The following is a 23806-nucleotide window of genomic DNA, read 5'->3' on the forward strand; positions in this document are numbered from 1 at the left end:
TTGATATAGTGTTGGGTACCAGGTAAGGAAGACCCCTGTTAATTTTGGAGAAAAATGGTCAAAGGTCAAGGTCACAGTGACTGAAAATAGAATGAAAATTTCAGAAAAATTTGGTTTCCAGATGATAACTCAGAAAGTTTAAATCCGAATCAAATGATACTTAAAGATATTGTTATGTACCAGGTAAGGAAGACCCCTATTGATTTTGGAGAAAATAGGTCAAAGGTCAAGGTCACAGTCACCGAAAATAGATTTAAAATTCCAAAAAAAATTGGTTTCAGGAGGATAACTCGAAATTTTTTAATTTGAATCTAATGAAACTTGGATATATTGTTGGATACCAGCAAAGCAAGGCCCCTATTGATTTTGGAGAAAAAGGGTCAAAGGTCAAGGTCACAGTGACCGAAAATAGATTGAAAACTTCAGACAAATATGGTTTCTGGACAGTAACTCGAAAAGTTTAAAACTGAATCAAATGAAACTTGGTTATATTGTTGGATAGCAGGTTAGAAAGACCCCCTATTGATTTTGGAGAAGAAAGGTCAAGGTCACAGTCCTGAAAAAAGATTGAAAATTTTAGAAATATCTGGATCTCCATGATAACTCTAAAAGTTTAAATCCGAATATTCACAATTACAAATATGCCACATCATTCCTGACTTTACAATGTATCCCATGCAACTCGGCTCATGCACCCCTGGGTGCATATATTGATTTTTTATTTCTAGATTTGATAGCCCTTGGGACTAGTGATACTGTTAATCAATACTCAGGTGACTGATAAGACCTGTTGGCCTCTTGTTATTTTCAAAAAATTTTCATTGAGCTGTCCAATGAAGATTTGTTGTATGTTACTCAAGTGACATGGGGCCTTTTGTTAAAAAGATACATGTGATGATTAAATGTATTAATATAATGGTTTCTATAATAAATGTGGGATTGCAGATTCGTCAAGAGGCCATAGCAGCAGGTTGTCCTCACATTCGAGAAATGATCTGGCAATACTTTGTCAACAAGTGTGCCAACAATCTCCACATTGTGCTGGCCATGTCACCAGTAGGAGATGCTTTGAGAACAAGATGTAGAAACTTCCCAGGTATAATTGAGCTGTGAATCCTATTAAATTTTATAATGACCAAGGGTCTCTGACCCTGTTATTATTGATATGTATATAAATGCTTTTCATTGGGGTTATGTTTTTTGTGTAGGAATGGTGAACAATGCCAATATTGATTGGTTTTTCCCTTGGCCAGAACAGGCCTTGTATGCTGTGGCTAGTGTGTTCATCTCACCAGATGTAAGTAATTCATCACTGGAAATGTATGTTAATACGTCTAAATATCTTTACTGGTTGATAGCACATGTTACACTTTATAAGTTTTAGCCGAGTTGCAACGAAGTTGAACTCGGCTATTGGTTTGGTGATGCAGGCGGGCGTCAACAATTGGTTTCCGGATGATAACTCGAAAAGTTTACAATCTAATCAAATGAAACTTTGATATAGTGTTGGGTACCAGGTAAGAAAGACCCCTATTGATTTTGGAGAAAAATGGTCAAAGGTCAAGGTCACAGTGACCGAAAATAGAATGAAAATTTCAGAAAAATTTGGTTTCCGGATGATAACTCAGAAAGTTTAAATCCGAATCAAATGATACTTAAAGAAATTGTTATGTACCAGGTAAGGAAGACCCCTATTGATTTTGGAGAAAATAGGTCAAAGGTCAAGGTCACAGTCACCGAAAATAGATTTAAAATTAAAAAAAAATTTGGTTTCAGGAGGATAACTCGAAAATTTTTAATTTGAATCTAATGAAACTTGGATATATTGTTGGATACCAGCAAAGCAAGGCCCCTATTGATTTTGGAGAACAAAGGTCAAGGTCACAGTAACCAAAAATAGATTGAAAACTTCAGACAAATATGGTTTCTGGACAGTAACTCGAAAAGTTTAAAACTGAATCAAATGAAACTTGGTTATATTGTTGGATAGCAGGTTAGGAAGACCCCCTATTGATTTTGGAGAAAAAAGGGTCAAGGTCACAGTCCTGAAAAAAGATTGAAAATTTTAGAAATATCTGGATCTCCATGATAACTCTAAAAGTTTAAATCCGAATATTCACAATTACAAATATGCCACATCATTCCTGACTTTACAATGTATCCCATGCAACTCGGCTTATTCACCCATGGGTGCAGATATTGATTTTTTTTTATGCCCCCCCCCCCCCCAAAGAAGAGGGGCATATCGCTTTGCACCTGTCGGTAGGTAGACCACATGTTGTCTGCTCAATATCTTGAGAACCATTCACTTGATCATAATGATATTTCATATGTGGGTTGGTTATGAGTAGAAGAGGACCCTTATTGTTTTTCAGGTCAAAAGGTCAAGGGTCAATCTACTCTGGACATAGGAATATACTGTCTGCTCAATATCTTGAGAACTCTTTGCTTGACAGACATCAAACTTGGTACACTGGTACATCCTAAGGAGTAGATGACCCCCATTGATTTTGAGGTCACATGGTCAAAGGTCAAGGTCAAACTGGACATAGGAATATACTGACCACTCAATGTCTAGAGAACCCTTTGCTTGACAGACATCAACCTTTGTACACTGGTATATCTTTAGAAGAAGATGACCCCTCTTGATTTTGAGGTCACATGGTCAAGGGTCAAACTGGACATAGGAATATACTGTCTGCTCAATATCTTGAGAACGCTTTGCTTGACAGACATCAAACTTAGTACACTGGTACATCTTCAGGAGAAGATGACCCCTATTGATTTTGAGGTCACATGGTCAATGGTTGAACTGGACATAGTAATATATTTTCTCCTATATTTTAAGAATTATTGCTTGATTGACACCAAACTTGGTACACTGGTACAGCATAAGGAGTAGATGACCCCTATTGATTTTTAGATCACATGGTCACTCTTGACATAGGAATATATTGTCTGCTCAATATTTTGAATTGATGATAGTACTATCAATTAAATGATGTGTGTGTATAACCCTTTTCAATTTTGCACCATGGGGGGCATATGTGTTTTACAAACATCTCTTGTTTCTGTGGATTCAGAACCAGTTGATCCCTGAGGACAAACGACAGGAAGTGGTCAGCCATATTGTCATGGTTCACATGGATGTCGTAAAGAACAGCAAACTCTTTCTCCAAAGACTCAGGAGGAACAATTATGTCACACCTAAGAATTATCTGGATTTTGTCAACTCCTACCTGAAACTGCTAGAAGAAAAGGACAAGTACATTTTGGCTCTGGCAAGTATTACATAGCACTTCATGAAAAGTATGCTTGCTGACATGAAGCGTTGCAGTTCATTTCCTCATATATTTTTTTTAAATGAAGTTTAATTTCTAATATTTACATTCTACTTCTGTCAAAATTCCCAGCCATTGAAATAGACATACTATATATTTATCAAGATTCATATGCACATTGTTCACAACTGCATTACATTCATCAGGGAATGGCTATCATTACAATTGGTATAGATATCAAAGACAAAAACTATAATCAGTTATCTAATATTTACATTTCCAATGTTTTTGCCTTCAATATCTTTAGCATTTGTACATGTAATGCTTGCCATTTCTTCGTGAATGTGATGCAGTTTTGAACAATGTGCATATGAACCATGATAAATATAGTATGTCTATTTTAACAGTTGGGAATTCTGACAGAAAAGAAAGGAAATATACATGAGAGGATGAACTGCAATGCTTCACTCTGGCATACTTTTGATGAAGTGATAATTCACTTGTGACATTTTGACCTGTCTTTTATAGGGTCATGCAGATTAATCAGATTTCAAAATCTTTGATGAGAACAAGAATATAAATTTTTCAATTTTAATTTGGATATTTAAAATATTTTTTATGCTTTCCGAAAAATTTTGGAGGAGCATATAGTCGCCATCATACCTGTCCATTTGTCCGAGCTCATATCTCTTAAATCTTTCATCAGAAATTGATATAATTGATCACAAATTTTCCTTGAGACAAGGACTTTTGGACCAAGGTCTTTCAAAGTCATTTTGGAAAGGTCAAGGTCACTCGGAACATAAAAAAGTTCCTTATTTCAACTGTTTTTGATATAAAAGTTTCCATCTCCTAATCCTTTCTTCAGAAATTGATCACAAATATTCCTTCATACTGGAACTTTTCATGATAATCATGATCTTTTTCTTTACAAGTATGCAAAAAATGATGTCGCGTTTTTACTTTATGACGTTTTAAGAAAAACATTGTTGGATAAGATAAGGGTCATTTTATTTTATAAGTTCAAAGTTCTTCATTTCAACAGTTTTGAACAGGTATTGTTCATATATCACAGAAATAAGCAATAGGCAAATGTCTTTCAGACAAAGGTCACTCAAGGTCATTTTGTAAAGGTCAAAGTTACTGAGAACATATACCTTATGTATGGAAAAAAACTTCATTTAAACAATATTTCAACAGTTATTGATCTTTTGGACCAAGGTCTCTCAAGGTCATTTTGGAAAGGTCAAGGTCATTCCAAACATATTCCCTATGTGAGGAAAAAGTGCTTATTTCAACAGGTATTGATCATATATCGCACAAATAATAGAGAAATGGCTTTCAGACAAAAGTCACTCAAGGTCATTTTGCAAAGGTCAACGTTACTCAACATATACCTTATATATGAAAAAAAAACTTCAATTCAACAATATTTCAAAAGTTATAGATCATTGTGCGAGTCATTCCTTATATGAAATAGTCCATTGGTTACAGTAGATGTATTTCGGGGAGCATCCATCAGTTTTACTGATATTCTTGTTGATACTTAGAATTATTTTTAATTGCATTTATTTGTTTATTCAGTGTGAACGTCTACAAGGGGGTTTACAGAAGATTGCTGAAGCCAGTGAACAGCTTGCTATTCTCAATGACAGACTGGCTGTACAGAAAGTGGCTGTAGCAGAGAAAAGTGAGGCTTGTGAGATAATGTTAGAGGAAATATCTACAGGTACAGCCCAAGCCACAGAGAAGAAGTCCCTGGCTGAGTCCAAAGGAAAGGAAATAGAGGAACAAAATATTGTCATCGCTAAGGAGAAAGTAAGAAGAGGACAAAAATAAAATCAATTTTTCTTTATTTAGACAAATTCTTGTTATTTCATTAATTTAATAATGTGCTATCCTTTAAGTTTTCAAAATTTTGCTGTTGACAGGCTGATGCAGAGGAATCCTTGGCCGAAGCATTGCCTGCCTTAGAGGCTGCCAGATTGGCTCTGGAAGACCTAGACAAATCAGATGTCACAGAAATTAGGTGATTGTTTTCCCATCCAAGAACAATGTAGTTTAAGCTTAATTTGACTTCAGCTGTTTCCAAGCTTAATTTGACTTCAGCTGTTTCTAAGCATCAAAAGTCATTTTGACTTTTGATGCTTGGAAACAGTTGAAGTTTATTTTATTGAACGGTACGTGTACATGTTTGTACAACTGTCTTCATGTATTTAGAAAATTGTTGGAAATCCTAAGATATGACATCATAAATGTTAGATTTTCCCCAGATCTTTAGCTCACCAGAGCTGAAAGCTCAAGCACCTTTTCTCTGTCATCTGTCCATCCTTCTGTCCGTAAACTTTTAGCATTTTCATCTTCCTCTTCAGAACCATAGGGCCAATTTCAATCAAACTTGGTACAAATCATCCTTGGGTGAAGGGGATTCGAGTTTGTTCAAATGAAGGGTCATGCCCTCTTCAAAGGAGAGATAATCACAAAAAGACAAAAATAGGTTGTGGTAATTTAAAAAAAATTCTCAAGAACCACTGAGCCAGAAAAGTTCAGGTTACATGAAAGCTTCCTGACATAGTGCACATTCAAGTTTGTAAAAATCATGGTCCCTGGGGGTAGTTTGGGGCCACAATAGGGATCAAAGGTCTTACATGCGATTATATAAGGAAAATATTCAGATATGGGCCAAGGTAACTCGGGTGAGTGATGTGGCCAATGGGCCTCTTGTTAGATAGCATAGCCCTGGGGTTAGGGTGGGCCACAATAGGTGATCAAAGTTTTACATACAAATATATAGAGAAAATCTTCTCAAGAACCACTAGACCAGTAAAATTCGAATTTACATGAAAGCTTCCTGATGTAGTGCAGATTCAAGTTTGTTAATATCATAGCCCCCAGGGGTAGGGTGGAGCCACAATAAGGGATCAAATTTTTCATACAAGTATGTAGAGAAAATCTTTAAAAATGTTCTTTTCAAAAATCACAGGGCTAGAAAAGTAGAAAAGTAGAAAAAACAAATATATATAAAAAGGCCCAAAAAAATTTCTCTGTTTTAATTGTATCTTGAATTAAGCTTGATATGTGTTTTAAGTAAGTTAAATATATTCCAAGTATATTATATCAACTTAAATCAAAGTTATTGCTTATTTGATAGCTTTGTTACGTCATGAATTAGACTTTCCCCCACTTTTTTTCAAAAAAGAGCTTGATGACTGTTAAATCTCATCCAGATAAACGTTTTTGTTTTTCATCAAAACCTTTTAAATTTATGTTGTAGATGTATCTTGGTACTTCTTACAATTTGCTATGGTGAAAAGTACTGGCTAGCATGTGCATGCACATGTGCATGATTGGACAATTTTAAAATCAGAGTTAGGGTTAGTCGAATGTCTGTTGAATGACATCAACACAAATGCACAGTCATACTCACTTGCATGTGCATTTATTTTCTTTTAATTCTATGGCATGAAAATGCCCATAACTTTCTTATAAAAGACTGCAATCAAATGAAACTGTAGGCTTAAATCATATGAATGCCTAATTAATGATGTAAACAAAAATCGTCCAATCAAATTCCCGTGTGCAAGAATGTATGTGCAGTGTAATTAATATCTTAAATCAAGTATTTTTCTATAACCTTTTTAGTTTTCAATGAAATGTGGTTATTGATATATTTGAGGACTCTCTACCAATCTGTATGGTCAAAATCACTTACCAACTCATGCAAGCACATATGTCCTAAATTTTGATTGGATGATCGATATTTAAACTTCAATAACCGAATCATTTCATTATGAAATGGACTGAAGGTTGGAACATAAGTACATATTGAGGCGCTTAATCGATTTGCCAGGTCAATATCACCTAATGTATCAATCAATGCACAGGTCCCTTTAATTTTGATTGGATACTGCTTAAACATCTTAAACTTTCTTGCTTTTCGATGAATTAGTTTGAAAATTATACTGTGGGTATCTATTGAGACACTTAACAGATTCACATGGTCAAAATTATTGACCAGTAAGTGCATGCACATTCAGTTCATTTTAATTATGTCTCCCCTTCAAAGGGGAGACATATTGTTTTTGTCATTTTTTCTTCTTCTTATTAAGGTCTTCCGTTCCAGATGGAAGACCTTATAGTGATTCAACTGTTTATTATTATTAAGGTCTTCCGTTCCAGACGGAAGACCTTATAGTGATTCTACTGTTTATTAAGGTCTTCCGTCTCAACGGAAGACCTTATAGTGATTCTTATGTTTCTTTTCTTCTATTATTATTAAGGTCTTCCGTCTCCTGCGGAAGACCTTACTATTATTGTTCGCGTTCTTCTTCTTCATTATTATTATTATTTTTATTATTATTATTATTATTATTATTATTTTCCTTGGTAGTACACGCGTTTTTCTCAGCCATTTCTCGATCGATTTTCACGAAATTTTCAGGAAAGATGTCTTTTGGTGACGAGACTTTGCTTGCAAAATTTCGTGCTTGACGTCACTTCCGGTCAGGAGTTATCTCTCTTTTAGTGACTTTTTGAAGGGCCTTGTTGTCCACACATCTCCTCCGTTAGTTTTGAAGCTAGAGTCTTGAAATTTCTACACAAGATAGAGTAAACATTTTAGAAGATTTGTGGGGGATTCGATTTTACCGGAGGCGATTTGCCTAAACGCTCGCCTGGACCTGAAAAAATGGATGCCAAAATTTTTCGCCGATTTCGGCAATTTTTGACCTTTGATCTCCAATATCTTTTTTCTTGCAAATATTTTGTTAAGACATGTAGAACAAAAGTTGTGCACATTTACGAGATCTTTTCGAAAATATCAAGATTTAGGGGCTAGCCCCTTCAATTAGGGATCTAGAAGGGCTCAAAGTCTAGATCAAATATCTCAAAAATCGTTAATATTTTGGTATAAGTCAAAGAACAAAAAATGTTCATCTCAACAATTCAAATCTATTCAGATAAAAATTTAGGTCATATGTTACGTAATAAGGGATTTTAAGGGCCAAAACCATAAATTTTTTACCCCTTGTATCTCGAAAACGACAAATATTTTGAAAAGCAATAAAGAACAAAAGTTGTTCAGAATGATGATCTGAACAATATGCATATTTCGTTTTTACCCTATGTGGCCCCGTTAGGGAGCTACAGTTTGGCCCCTAAAAATTACTTCTACAAATAACTCGAGAACGGTAAAGAATTTCTAAATACTTGTTGAACAAAAAATGTTTGAAATGTCATGACCTTTCTTACGATATCAAGCAAAAGGGGCTGACCCTTTAAATTAGGGGCCCAGAAGGGTCCAAAAGTTTATGAGAATATCTCAGAAACTATTAATATTTTGTAATAAGTCATTGAAGTGGAAATGTTCATCTAAACGAGCTTGTTCTTATCAAATCAAAAAGTAGGTCATATGTTACGTGATAAGGGATTTTAAGGGCCAAAATCATAAATAATTGACGCCTCATATCTTGAAAACGACAAATATTTTGAAAAGCATTATTGAACAAAAGTTGTTCAGAATGATAATCTAAACAATATGTACATTTCGATTTTTCCCTATGTGGCCCCGTTAGGGAGCTACAGTTTGGCCCCTAAATATTTCTTGTAGAGATAACTCGAGAACGGTAAAGACTTTCTAAATACTTGTTGAGCAAAAAATGTTTAAAATGACAAGGCCTTTCTTACGATATCAAGCAAAACGGGCTGGCCCTTTAAATTAGGGGTTCAGAAGGGTCCAAATGTTTTTGAGAATATCTCAGAAACTATTAATATTTTGTAATAAGTTGTAGAAGCGGAAATGTTCATCTCAACGAGCTTGATCTTATCAAATCAAAAAGTAGGTCATATGTTACGTAATTAGAGATTTTAAGGGCCAAAATCGTAAATATTTGACGCCTCATATCTTTAAAACGACATATTTTTTGAAAAGCATTATTGAACAAAAGTTGTTCAATGTGTCATAACCTATCGATCAATATCAAAAACTGGGTCTGTGGGCCTCATGGCTCGCCTGTAGAGTCGATTTTTGTCGATATCAGTCGATTTCAAAAACTTGTAACTGGTAAATATTTTGTAAGGACATATTGAACAAAAGTTGTTCAGTTTATCGAGATCTATCGATTGATATCAAGAAATAGGCCTATGGTCCTAATGGCTCGCCTGTAGAGTCGATTTTTTGTCGATATCGGTCGATCTCAATAACTTTTTACAGGTAAATATTTTGTAAAGACATAGAGAACTAAAGTTGTTGAGTCTATAGAGGGCTAACAAATGACATCAAGAAGTAGGCCCGCAGGCCTTATGGCTCGCCTGGAGAGTCGAATTTCAAACGAATTTCACCGCAACTTTGCTTCAGAAGCTTATGATATGAAAAATTGATTATATCTAAAGTGTCTTAAAGTCGGAAACTAAATTGGGACTCATTTGTCTTCTTTTTTTTTTTTAACTCCGAGTGCATCAACAAATCGGACGGAAGACCTACTCGTTGCTCGCAACGAGATCGTGTCTAGTTATTATTATTATTGTTCTTTTTCTTACCGATTTTGTGCACGCGATTTCTCAAAAACGGTTGGAAAGATTTTCATGAAACTTTCAGGAAAGATGTAAAATAGGATTGTCTAGAACGGTCTTTTTTTGGTTTTGCTAAAATCACTTCCGGTCGCAAGTTACGGCTGTATTTACGTTTTTCAAATGACATTTTGTCCGGGCGTTTTCTCATAAACGGTTAAAGATTGAGTCTTCAAACTTTTAGGGATGATAGATGATGAATTGTAGCTGTGTGATAAGGTTTATCATTGCCATCCGTCACTTCCGTCCGTCACCGGAAGTGAATAAAAGAAACGTCAAATTTCAAAATTATGCTTTTGAAATAAAACTTGCACAGATTAATTCGGTCTCTTTCGGTGTTTCCAAAAATGTTACACTTACCGGAAGTTTAACCAACAACTTCCGGTTTTTAGAGAAAAACTTCCAAAAATTGATATTTCTTTGTCTTCACATATCTCGCTCATCTATCAACTTTTTACTACGATATTTACAGATATTTTTGACATTATCCAACTCTGGAGTACCCTTTAATCCTTTTTCAAAATTCACTTTCGGTCGCAAGTTACGGCCGAATTTCCGTTTTTCAAATGACATTTTGTCCGGGCGTTTTCTCATAAACAGTTAAAGATTGAGTCTTCAAACTTTTAGGGATGATAGATGGTGACTTGTAGATGTGTAATAAGGTTTATCATTGCCGTCCGTCAGTTCTGGCCGTCACCGGAAGTGAACAAAAGAAACGTCAAATTTCAAAATTATGCTTTTGAAATAAAACTTGCACAGATTAATTCGGTCTCTTTCGGTGTTTCCAAAAATGTTACACTTACCGGAAGTTTAACCAACAACTTCCGGTTTTTAGAGAAAAACTTCCAAAAATTGATATTTCTTTGTCTTCGCATATCTCGCTTATCTATCAACTTTTTACTACGATATTTACAGATATTTTTGACATTATCCAACTCTGGAGTACCCTTTAATCCTTTTTCAAAATTCACTTCCGGTCGCAAGTTACGGCCGAATTTCCGTTTTTCAAATGACATTTTGTCCGGGCGTTTTCTCATAAACAGTTAAAGATTGAGTCTTCAAACTTTTAGGGATGATAGATGGTGACTTGTAGATGTGTAATAAGGTTTATCATTGCCGTCCGTCAGTTCTGGCCATCACCGGAAGTGAACAAAAGAAACCTCAAATTTCAAAATGATGCTTTTGAAACAAAACTTGCATAGATTAATTAGGTCTCTTTCGTCGTTTTATAAAATGTTAAACTTACCGGAAGTATAGCCAGCAACTTCCGGTTTTTAGAGAAAAACTTCGAAAAATTGGTCTTTCTTTGTCCTCATATCTCTCGCTTATAGATCAACTTTTTAATACGATATTTACAGATAGTATTAACATTGTCCGAATCTGCTGTACCCTTGAGTAATATTTCAAAATTCACTTCCGGTCGCGGGTAAGGGCCGAATTTCCGTTTTTCAAATAACATTTTGTCCGGGCGTTTTCTCATAAACGGTTAAAGATCGAGTCTTCATACCTTCAGGCATGAATGATGGTGACTTATAGCTCGATAATAAGGTTTGTCATTGTCATCCGTCATTTCCGACCGTCACCGGAAGTGAACAAATTTCTGCTTTTGAATGAAAACGTGCATGGAATAATTAAGTCTCTTTCGGAGTTTCAGAACATGTTAGACTTACATCCTATCTCGTCAGAAATTGGACGGAAGACCTATTTGTTGCTCGCAACGAGATCATTTCTAGTTATTATTATTATTTTTTTCCCCTTTTTATGTTGACACGGTTTCTCAGAGATGGCTGGATGGATTTTCTTGAAATTTTCAGGGATGATAGAGAATGAAAATACCCCCAGGCGTTTTTTTCATTTTTTCAAAATTCACTTCCGGTCGTTAGATATGTCCAATTTCCGTTTTTTTAGAAGAGATTTTGTCCATCGTTTTTCTCAGAAACGGTAAAAGATAGAGTCACCAAATTTTCAGAGTTGATAGATCTCACTTTGTAGGTGTGCAGTTGGGGGTTCAAAATGTCGGCCGTCACTTCCGGTCGTCACCGGAAGTGATAAGAAGAATCGAAAAATTAAAGTTGTAGTTGTTGAATTGAAACCTATACCACTTTATCAGGTATCTTTTGCAGTATTGAAAACCGTTGACCCCACCGGAAGCGGAAACGTCGACTTCCGGTAATTAAGGAAAAACATTTCAAATTCTCCTTTTTCAATGCCTTAAATCTCGTTTACAAAACAAGTGTTTGACTTGTATTTAACATATATTGTAGACACTATAAATGTCTAGAGTAACGTCAAATATTTTTCGAAAATTCACTTCCGGTCGTGAATAGGGTGTAGACAAATTCAAACTTTGCTTTTTCAGTTTCTCAATAACGAAAATATATAGACGCTTGAAACTTGTAGGGTTGATCAACTAGCATTAGGCCATTGTACACATACTTTCAATTTTTTCGTCCATCACTTCCGCTCTATACCGAAAGTATTTGAAAAAAATGACGATTTTCCGATTTCTTCGAGTGATTTCTCAGAGATGGCTGGATAGATTTTCTTGAAATTTTCAGGAATAATGTCTTATGAAATGACATTCCTGTGGTTATTTTTGTTTTTCCAAAATTCACTTCCGGTCGGAAAATATGGCCGATTTTCTGTTTCTCAAACGAGATTTTGTCCAGCATTTTTCTTGGAAAGGGTAAAAGATGGGTTCATCAAATATTCAGGGATAATCAATCTCTGTTTGTAAGCATGCAATAGGGTGTTGAGTATGTCAACCGTCACTTCCTGTCGTCACCGGAAGTGATGGAAATAATCGTAAATTTCAAACTTTTTCTTTTAAATTGAAACTTATACTACTTTATTAAGTCTCTTTCAAAGTGTCAAAAGAATATTGACCCCGTCGGTAGTCAAAACGACTACTTCCGGTTTCTTGATAAAATAATTTTTTACTTTTTGTCTCTTTGTCCCCACAAATCTCGCTTATATTTGAAGTGTTTGATATGATTTTCACATGTCTTAAGAATAATATCGTTTTGACAATTTCGTTTTTCAAAATTGACTTCCGGTCGGTAGTTACCTACTACTTTTTCTTTCTTTAGTCTACTTCTTTTTGTTAAGAACTCTTCGGATAGAGACGTGAAATTTTCAGGGAATATAGACAGTAAAGAGTCACTGTCATTCATAGGAAAACACATCTGAATAGTACTTCCGGTCGTCACCGGAAGTTACAAGAAATGAGTAAAAAATTCGATAATACACTTCTCATTTATTGTTAAAGTACATTCTCTGATATATTTGAATGGTTTTTGTAGGATCAGAAACCTCTTTACCGGAAGTGAACAAACGGAAGACCTACTCATTACTAGTAATGAGTTTCTAGTTCTTTTTATTATTATTATTCTTTTTTTTTTCACTGAAGATTTTTCAGAGATGGCTGGATGGATTTTCTTGAAATTTTCAGGGATGATAGAGAATATAAATACCTCCAGATGTTTTTTTCATTTTTTTGAAATTCACTTCCGTTCGTCAGATATGTCTGATTTCCGTTTTTTTCAAAAATATTTGTCCGCGCGAGATCTCAGAAACGGTAAAAGATTAAGATACCAAACTTACAGGAGTGATAGACCTTAAGGAGTAGGCGAGCCGAATTGGGTCAAGCACGTCCGCCGTCACTTCCTGTCATCACCGGAAGTGATAAAAAAAATCGAAAATTTCAACTTTTCCTTTTCTGATAAAAACTTGCATCACTTTATTGCATCTCTTTTGCAGTTTCAAAATATGTAAGTCCCACAGGAAACAAAAACGACAACTTCCGGTTATAAGAGAAAATCAAAATAAATTGAACGGTTTTATTTCCCATAAATCTCGCTTGTGAATGAAGTATTTGAAATAATTTTCAAATATGTTACCTACACCGACAATATCTAGAGTAACGTCAAATATCTTTGTAAAATCTACTTCCGGTAGCGCGATTTCCTGTCCTCAAAATGAGATTTTGTTTACGAAATTGGTCAGCAACAGTTAAAGATTAAGGCACTAAACTTTCAGGAATGATAGATCATGACAAGTAGGTTTGTCGAATATGGTTAACTTCGTCAACCGTCACTTCCGTACCTCACCGGAAGTGATCAAAGAAATCGAAAATTTCAAATGTTTTCTTTTGACGCAGAACGAACATTAGCTTATTGTTTCATTCTTGTTCTTTTGAAATATGTTGACCCTACCGGAAGCAAAAACAGCCACTTCCAGTTTTGTGAGAAAAAGTGGAAAAATTGAGTTTTTGACTTTGTCTTAAATCTCGCTTGTATACGGAGTATTACAAATGATTTTCTTGTATGTTATTGACAATGCAAAACATTGCAAATGTCTAGAGTAACGTAAAGTATTTTGGTGAAATCTACTTCCGGTCGCGAGATTTGCAGTCTTCAAAATGAGAATTTGTTCAAGCTAATATTCTGCAAATGTGAACGACTGAAGTCTTAAATTTTCAAGACTGATAGTGTGTTTGCATCATGTGAGAATCGTACGTAGCTGTCACTTCCGGTCGTGACAGGAAGCGATATAAAAAATTTAATTTTTTGAAGTTTTTTTTTTGAACAGATATTGGGACTATTATGGATGATGATTAGGTCTTGTTCATGTAAAATATGTCCACCGGAAGTGCCGACCGAAAAACCGGAAGTTGTCTCAAACATGCGTATTTTTGTCAAAAGCTTATGATTAGTTGAGAATTATTAAGATGTAGAATGAAATATTTATTTGATTGGAGCTCTTCCAGTCATGACCGAAAGTGAATATAGACAACAGGAATCATAACGTGTTTTTTTTTTGTAAGGCACAACGGTACATTTTGTGGAATATATTTTTGAAAATTCCAATGCATTTCACAAAACTGGAACCGAATTTGACTAAAGCAATCTGAACTAGTTTGTTTCCAACACTGATGACCTTAATATCAACGGATAATGTGTGAAGAAAATAAAATTCAATTGTAATGAATGGCTTTTAAACTTCCAATCTCGACAGGAAGTAGTATAACGGAAGACCTACTCATTACTAGTAATGAGTTTCTAGTTATTATTCTTCTTCTTCAACCAAATTTTGTCCAGGCCCTAACTAGAAAACCCTTTGACTTTAAGACTTCAAACTTGGAACATAAGGAGATGGTATGGAGGAGGGGTGCCCGCCCCCAAAACTTTTGACCTTGACCCACTTATAAAGTCAAGGTCAATCTTTTACTTCAACATATAGTCCAGGCCAATAGCGGAGAACCCTTTGACATTACGATTTCAAACTTGGAACGTGGCAAGAGGACATATATACAAGGTGCACTGCACAAAATTTTTTGACCTTGACCCCTTTTTTTCATTCAAGGTCAAATTAAGAAAAACATGAATAGACCATAACTTTAGAACCCTTTGACGTTAAGACTTCAAACTTAGAATATGAGAAAGGGGAATGAGGAAAGGGGGAATTCCACCAAAAATTTTGACCTTGACCCATTTATAAAGTCAAGGTCAATTTTTTATGTCAAACTATAGTCCAGACCAAAAACTGACTGGACAATCGTTTGACATTAAAACTTCAAACTTGGAATATGGAGAGATGATATATAAGAGTGCACCAAAATGTTTGACCTTGACCCCTTTCTTCATTCAAGGTCAAATTAAGAAAAACATGAATAGACCATGACTTTAGAACCCTTTGACATTAAGACTTCGAACTTAGAATATGAGAAAGGGGAATGAGGAAAGGGAGAATTCCACCAAAATTGACTCATTTATAAAGTCAAGGTCAATTTTTTTGTCAAAATATAGTCCAGACCAAAAGCTGACTTGACAACCGTTTGACATTAAAACTTCAAACTTGGAATGTGGAGAGATGATATGGAAGAGTGCACCAAAATTTTGACCTTGACCCATTTATAAAGTCAAGGTCAATTTTTTATGTCAAAATATAGTCCAGGCCAAAAGCTGACTTGACAACTGTTTGACATTAAAACTTTAAACTTGGAATATGGAGAGGTTATATGGAAGAGGGGTGCACACCACAAACATTTTTGACCTTCATCCACTTACAGTGTCAAGGTCACTCTTTTACACCAAGACTATTACCTGAGAACCCTTTGACATTAGGATTTCAAACTTACAACTTAGAAAGCAGATATTAAGACAAGATGTACTGTACCAAAATTTTTGACCTTGACCCATTTCTTCATTCAATGTCATTTTTTTTTAAAAAAACTTGATGATTTCATAACTAAGATTTGTTTGACATCAAGACTGCAAACTTGTAATATGGAAAGGCAATATTGAGGAGGGGTTGCACATCACCAACATTTTTGACCTTGACCTACTTACATTGTCATGGTCACTCTTTTACATCAAAGTATAGTCCAGACCATAACCTAAGAACCCTTTGACATTAGGTTTTCAAACTTACAACATGGAAAGCAGATTTAAGACAAGATGTACTGTACCAAAATGTTTTAAATTGTACCTTGACCCATTGATTTTGATGCAAGCCGTTGTTATTGCTTCTTACACTTGCACTCATTATTGTTACCCCGGTTATTAGACAATCAAACTTTGAAGGGGAGACATCTGGTTTTTTTGTAAAAAACAATACCCACTAGTTGGATAATGGTTTAACTTACATAGCTCTCTTATAACTCAGGGAAATGAAGTGAAAGATATACTGTTCTTAATTAAAGTGTATATTGAACGATTTGATTGAAGTTGAAAGGCACCAGTTTGTAAATTGGGCCATATTTGAAACATCTGTAATGTTCCCCATTACAATTCAAACTAGTTTTACAATGATTTTCAGGGAATCAGCAAAATATGTCAATTTATGTCTAACGTGTATAATAAAGAATCAGTAGAGGTATAATAACACTTTGTATTGCACGTGATACCTTGAAGTCTAGAAAAAAAATTAAGGGTGGATGTGCCAACCATGTTGATTCAGCTCCCTTACCAGATACACATAGTTCAGTGGTAGAGCATCTGATGGATGAAAAGGGAAGATAAGAAACGGTGATCAATCTCATAACTCCTGTAAGCAATACAAAATAGAGAGTTAGGCAAACATGAACCCCTGGATACACCAGAGGTGGGATCAGGTGCCTAGGAGGAGTAGGCATCCCCAGTTGACCTGTCACACCCGCCGTGAGCCCTGTATCTTGATCTGGTACACGGATCTCTATGTAGTCAAAACAGCCTAACTCGGTATGAAACACGTCAGACAGCATTTGAACTAATGATAGGTTGTATTGGCAAACTAGATCGTTATAACAACCATAGAATTTGCGAAATGCTGACTTTAAACGAGACTGTTGAAACCCCTGCACCATGAACTTGTTTGTCAGTAGCCTGTCTCAATTTAAAAACTGATCATGCGTGGAACAAGCTGTTGTGTATCGAATCAGTTGAGAGATGTAAATGCCATATGCAGGTCATGGAAAATCGCTACATAAATAATGGAGAAGCTGAAATCATATCGTTCATCATGAAGTTGAGTTGTTAGTTTGCCGTTAATATCTATTTTCAATAAAATTAAGTATGAAGCAGAAGTGGATGACTCTATGAATATACTCTTTTAGCCCTTTCTGACTTTCCTGTTTTCTAGTTGCCAACGGAAGAAAAAACCATCTAAAAATGGTGATTAAAGGCAACAAATAATGATGTATTTGAAATTGTTCTGTTTTAATTATCAACAGGTCTTTTGCTAAACCACCACCAGAGGTACAAAGAGTATGTGAATGCATTGTGGTGTTCAAAGGAATCCGTGAAGTCTCCTGGAAATCTGCCAAGGCCATGATGGCGGAGGCCAACTTTTTAAAGAGTCTTATGGAGATGGATGTGGATGGCATCACCCAGAGGCAAACACAGGCTGTTAAAGGTATTTCTAGGAAAACCTTGACATCACTTATATTATTGATTTGAAGGTGTGTGACATTTAGAAAAGCATGTAAAGAAATTTTTTCTTGACAGGTCTGATGAGTGATAAGAACTTGAACTTGACTTTGGATGCTATGAAGACGATCAGTAAGGCTGGATCTGGTTTGTTAAAATTTGTGGAGGCTGTGATGGGTTATTGTGTAGTAGCCAGAGAAATTAAGCCTAAGAGAGAAAAGGTACAAATAATGAATAACAATCTCATCTTATCTATGATGTTTTGGAGAAAAACAAGAACACTGCATAGTTAAAAAAAAATTGTTAATACATGAACCACTAGATAGAAGTAAAGAGCATTTCCTATCTTAGATTTGCACAAATTAATGATTTAACTTTCTAAGTCCTTACTTTACTATAAAAGACTAACTAAGTTCATGCTTGTTCCAATTCTCTGTGATGGTAAAGGACTGAAAATCATAGCCCCTCTATCATGGGAAAACTCCCAGTCAGTAAACTCAGGTGACCTATTGCAATTGGTTGTCGTCCGCCGTGAGTTAACAAATGAACATTTTTAACTTCTTGATAACTACTATTCCAATTTGGAATGGAATCTTAACCAGTCCCTATCAATTTTCCAGCCAATTTTGCAGAATGTTTTGGACTTTGGACTGAATTGGGTGTTTAAACAGCTGGGGTTAAAAAAAACTCTCATTACATTGCAAAAAAGAATGATTCTTGCCACTTTGGAATTTCTTTTTGCCACAAAGTCCAGCTCAATCACTGTCTGTAATGATTCAAACTAGTGGCTTTTAAATTGCAGTTGCAAGATTTCAAATAGCATGGCACTTGAAGTATTGATGATTAGCAAATGACTTCTTCTGTTGTGCAATGTAGATATTCATCCCATGTATTACAATTAAAGGTGGCAAGGTTAGAAAAGAACTTTCATCAAGCCAAGAGAGATTTGGATAAGATTACAAATGAGATCAACAAACTGGAACAAGAGTTGAAAGAACTAGGATTGAAGTATGAACAGGCCATGGCAGAGAAACAGCAACTGGAAGAAGAGGCAGCCATTATGGAACGTCGGTTGATTGCTGCTGACAAGCTTATTTCTGGTCTTACTTCAGAAAACAAGAGGTGAATTTGTTTTAGCTTATTGCATAGAGCTTAACAAGAATGCAACTTTTTGCAGCTTATGTCAGAATATTTTGATATTATCAGTTATATTTTCTTGATTTGAATGTGTTATAATTGTTTGTACCAATATAAGAACCACTATCATTACTGAACTTAAAGATGGCAAGAGGACCTAAATGAGTTGAAACAAAAGCGTATTAGGCTGCTTGGAGATTGCCTGGTTAGCTCAGCTTTTCTGAGTTATGTGGGTGCCTTCAGCTGGGAGTTCCGTTATGACATGGTGTACAAAGATTGGGTGGATGATCTGCATAAAAGAGATGTTCCACTCAGTGAGCCATTTAAGCTGGAAGATCTGCTGACAAATGAAGTGGAAGTCAGCAAGTAAGAATGTGAATTACAAAGTGAAAGTGAGTGTTTATCAAAAATCTTTACTTTAAGAAGATAATGGTCCAGGTGCACAAACATATATTGAATTTGACTGACATTCCACCTATGATAGACACAATTTGATTGGCTTAGCAACATACTTTATTTTTATGTGCCCTTAATCGGAGATTTAGAGGCATATAGTTTTGATCTGTCCATTGTCTGTTTGCCCACAAAAACATTAACCTTGCCCATAACTTTTGAATGGATGGTGATAGGGCTTTCATATTCTGCATGCATATTTCTTATGACAAGATACCAAAAAATTTTACCTGATGACCTTGGAGTTCGACCTATGAAAATTTTCTAACCTAGGTCATAACTTGAATGGTTAGTGATCAGGCTTTCATATTTCACATGTGTATCCCTTTTGACAAGACCTTTCTTTTAGTACCAAAAGTTTTTACCTTATGGCCTTGACATGGGAGTTTGACCTACTTTTGACAACCATAACTTTTGATTGGTTCGTGATATGGCTGGCTTGTGTATTCCTTGTAACATGACCTTTCTTTGGGTACCATAATTACATTGCTGCCATATGGGGGCATCAGTGTTTCACAAACACATCTTGTTGAATAACATAACTTGCTACATAAAGCTTTGTGATGTTATTAATGCTTGAAGTTTTTGTTTAAAATTCATTCTAAAAACATCAAGCAAATTTATGAAATGATAATTAAATTGTGAGGAATATAACACATTATGCTTTTTAGTTCACCTAAGCAAAAGGTTCAAGTGAGCCATTCGTCTATCAATGTTGGCATCGGTGTTGTAAACTTCCACAATTCCATCTTCTTCTCCAGAACCATAGGACCCAATTTCAACCAAATTTGGCACAAAGTATCCAAGGTGAAGGAAATTCAAATTTCTTCAAATTAATGGCCTTCCAAGGGGAGATAATTCAGAAAAGGCAAAAATAGGTGGGATCATCTGAGCCAGAAAAGATCAAACTTATGTGGACGCTTTCAGTTTATTCAATTCATGGTCCTAGGAGGTAAGGTGGGACCACAATAGGGGATAAAATTTATGAGGAATTTTTTTTTATAAAAATCTTTTTCTCAAGTCCAGCAGGGCCATGCTTTGTCATCATTAATATACAAACATCCTTAGGTTATGGCTCAGGGAGAGGGGTAGGATGGGGCCTCAATTAGGGATCACAGTCTTACATCAGAATATATATAATAATCTTTGAAAATTTTCTTATCAAGAACACTGATTAGATTTGATAATATGCAAGCAAATAGTAGTGCAGATTCATATCTGACTAGTGTGTGCTTAAATAGGGAATCAAAGCTGTACATGAGAATACATAGGGCATTTGAGAGAGGGAAAATATCTACAAGAGTAGCAGGTCTCACTAAATCAGCATATTGATATTAAGGCATCCCCATGATATAATAATAATAATAATTCTTTATTTAGACAGGATAGCACAATTAGTACAAATGACTAGTTTACATTGTGGTCCTGTATAAAACATATTCACAGACAGATAAATGAGAGAATAGAAAAATAGATAACATAATATAAAATATATACATAAAATATACACACGATAGTTGTGTGGATTCAAGTTCAGTTAAGTCATAACTCCATGGGGCTAGGTTGGGATCATAATATGGAGTCAAAATTTGTCATTGGATTATAAAGATTTTTTAAGAATCTTCTTTTGAAAAACAGGGGGGGGGGGGGGGGGGGGGGGGGGGGGGCACGGGTGACTCAGGAGAGCATTGTGGTCCATGGACCTCGTTATAAACTACTCTGCAGTTTAAAAGCATGATTTGTAACAAGTTATGTTATAATCCTTAGACATATTGCACTATCAAATTCATTCCTTAGCTAAATTTTGTGCTTCTATGTTCTGGTTGCTAAACCTGTATTTATAACGATCCAGCACTTTTGCGAGCTCTATAATGACAAACGTGTATGAGAAAGTCCGTGCTGGAGCTGCATGCACATCCATCTAAAAAAAAAAATTTGGGTCACAAATCGCAGAAGTGCTTTAATTATCAAAAATGGCAGAGATCTCACAAAGTCATTGCTATGACATGACAGCCTACTTTACTACAATATGAATTTTAACGCGATTTTAATGCAAATCGGGGGGATGAAAACTTAGAATGATTTATGCATTCTCGTGTGATTTCTCTGTTGTTCTGGGTCCCGATACTTCCTTATTTAGATCTCAGATATTACATTTCACACTTTGATTTTTTTGTTTAACATTTCAAAAAAAGATTAAGAATATGAAAGAAAGATAAATGTGTGTAATGTTTATTTCATCAAATGACGTTTTCATTTATAAAATTAAGGGCTGTCCAAGAACTTTATGAACAATCCTCGTATGGTGGTAATGAGCTTTTTAGAATTACATATGGACTTTTACATCTGCATAGGATTGGATTGGACTTGAGCTTATTTACTCGTGTGAATTCTGCTCGGCAGTAAACCTACTATAACTTAGTAATTTTTTTATTATTGATATATTTTTCTGTGAATAATTGTAAATAGATTTTTAAATCTTTTAATTTGTTTGTGATTGATTTCTGCTGGTCACGAGTTATTCTGACCCATAACACCAAAGTTTTTGACCTTATGACTTGAGCTTGGAATTTGACCTACTTTTAAGAAAACCTTACCTAAGCAATATCTCCTGAACTATTCAAAGGGGCATGGACATGATTTGAGCTGGAAAATTTTAAATTTTATTTTTCCATTTTTGATATTTAGAATGTTTAACTAAGGTATTTCTAATGGTCAGCAAAAATTTGAATGTCAGTTGTCAAGGTACTTGTATATGGGAGATACTGAACTATGTAAACAAGGCTTGTCATGTTTTTGTTTACATGGGTTAAATATACTTGTAAACATTCATTTAAAGCAGATTTTTCAATTTACAAGTTAATTCAATTCTGAACAAAATTGAATCATTTTTAGTGTTTATCACATATCTTTTTGTTTTAAACATGCTATTTTCTATTAAAGACCGAGAAAATAAGCACCGCCTTCAAATTTACCTGGCCTGTGAACCCTTGTCAATCAGGAGAAATTGAGCTTCACATTGGATGCTAGAAATTGATGGACATTTAGTAACTAGTCTTTGTGTATACCTTATCTATCTTGTCAGGCGATCGAGGCGCCTGTGCAATCCTTTGATGCTTACTGCATAATCCAACTGGAGAGGGAATTTTCATGTAGAGATAGTCATACAATAATAGTAGTAAATTTTGCATACAATTACATCAATTATAATAGAATATAGTAGGGTATGCTTAGGAATGGGTACGATTGATAATAATTATTATAAGGATTGTTAGAATATAATTTACAAGAACATCGATTTTATGCTAAACAGATTAATTATGAGTAAATACATTGTACATTAATGAAATTTTGTTTACACTCATTTTAAAATCTATATGCGTAATTTTCCCTCGAAACATGGCGACAAACGTGTATGTAACTGCAATCTTATTAAAATTAGACGTTAAATCCTCATGTGTATTCGCATACATATGTATGCGAGCACGCGAGCGGATCTAACATCTAATTTTAATTAGATTGATGTAACTGTCAACTAATCGGAAGAGAAGTTAGCCGCTATAAGGGCTCTTTCTTGCATATAATGGTTGGAATTGGGATTCAGAGGAAAAACAAATTCTTCGTCTGAACCAGTTATTGAAGGAACTGTCGGAAAATCCGAATGTCCTGACTGTTTTGTAGGCCATGCGTTATGGATGAGTCACACAGACAACTCTGGTGTGCCTTCTAGAAAAATTAATTCAAACTGAATAAAACTTTCTGAGCAGTTTTGGAATATATACATGTAGTCATCATGGGGCGTGGGACGATGATCGGTACATAGCCAGAAAATATACCTCAGTACGCAGGAGCTCCCGTCGGAAACTATATGTTTGGCAGAAATATTTAGAATAAAGAATATTCTGCCTAAGCGTTCTCATTTATATAAGATAAATTTATCGAGCTTTAATTTACATATTTGATTCATTAGATTTAATGATCAACTTTCGTTTGGCTTGCACAAGAAAAATGACTACCGTGAATTTTTCGATCTTACAAAAACGTCCAGGTAATGCAGGTAACACAGATAACATCCTGTGTATTTGGGATGGTATATACAAGCAAGGGTTTCCTCGGGCTCGGGGCTTCACACCTGCCTTAAATTAGCTCCGCCCCTTACTTAACTTACCTGAGGAAAACCGACCAGTTGAAAACCTCGGCCTTTAAGCAATTTATATGTAAACAAAAACATGGCACGAGCCTTGTTTATATAAAAAGAATAGTGAGTGCTGCATCTCACTTGTAACTCAAAAATTTATATTCAAATATTGCTTGACCATTAGAATACTTAAGTTAAGCATTGTAAACATTAAAAATGGAGAGAAAAAGAATTTTCAGCTCAATTGTGTCCATGCCCCTTTAAAGGGGAAGGCAACCCGATAAAGTTTTACATGATGAATGATAAGATTAATTATATGATAA

The 23806-nt window shown here is 35.1% G+C and overlaps 1 protein-coding gene across 4 annotated transcripts in view; it reads left to right on the forward strand.

The window, feature by feature from the left end:
- LOC125664627 (dynein axonemal heavy chain 10-like) overlaps window positions 1–23806 on the forward strand; it is a 228130-nt gene that overhangs the window by 156087 nt on the left and 48237 nt on the right. For all 4 annotated transcript variants that reach the window (XM_048897447.2, XM_056154597.1, XM_056154594.1 and 1 more), the window contains 9 exons: window positions 946–1096; window positions 1209–1297; window positions 3084–3281; window positions 4866–5099; window positions 5213–5310; window positions 17560–17741; window positions 17834–17976; window positions 18660–18877; window positions 19037–19258. In XM_048897447.2, the coding sequence (XP_048753404.2) occupies window positions 946–1096; window positions 1209–1297; window positions 3084–3281; window positions 4866–5099; window positions 5213–5310; window positions 17560–17741; window positions 17834–17976; window positions 18660–18877; window positions 19037–19258 (1535 nt within the window). The remainder of the gene's footprint in view (window positions 1–945; window positions 1097–1208; window positions 1298–3083; window positions 3282–4865; window positions 5100–5212; window positions 5311–17559; window positions 17742–17833; window positions 17977–18659; window positions 18878–19036; window positions 19259–23806) is intronic.

The sequence above is a fragment of the Ostrea edulis genome, chromosome 1 (assembly GCF_947568905.1).
Source record: "Ostrea edulis chromosome 1, xbOstEdul1.1, whole genome shotgun sequence".
Classification (NCBI taxonomy): domain Eukaryota; kingdom Metazoa; phylum Mollusca; class Bivalvia; order Ostreida; family Ostreidae; genus Ostrea; species Ostrea edulis.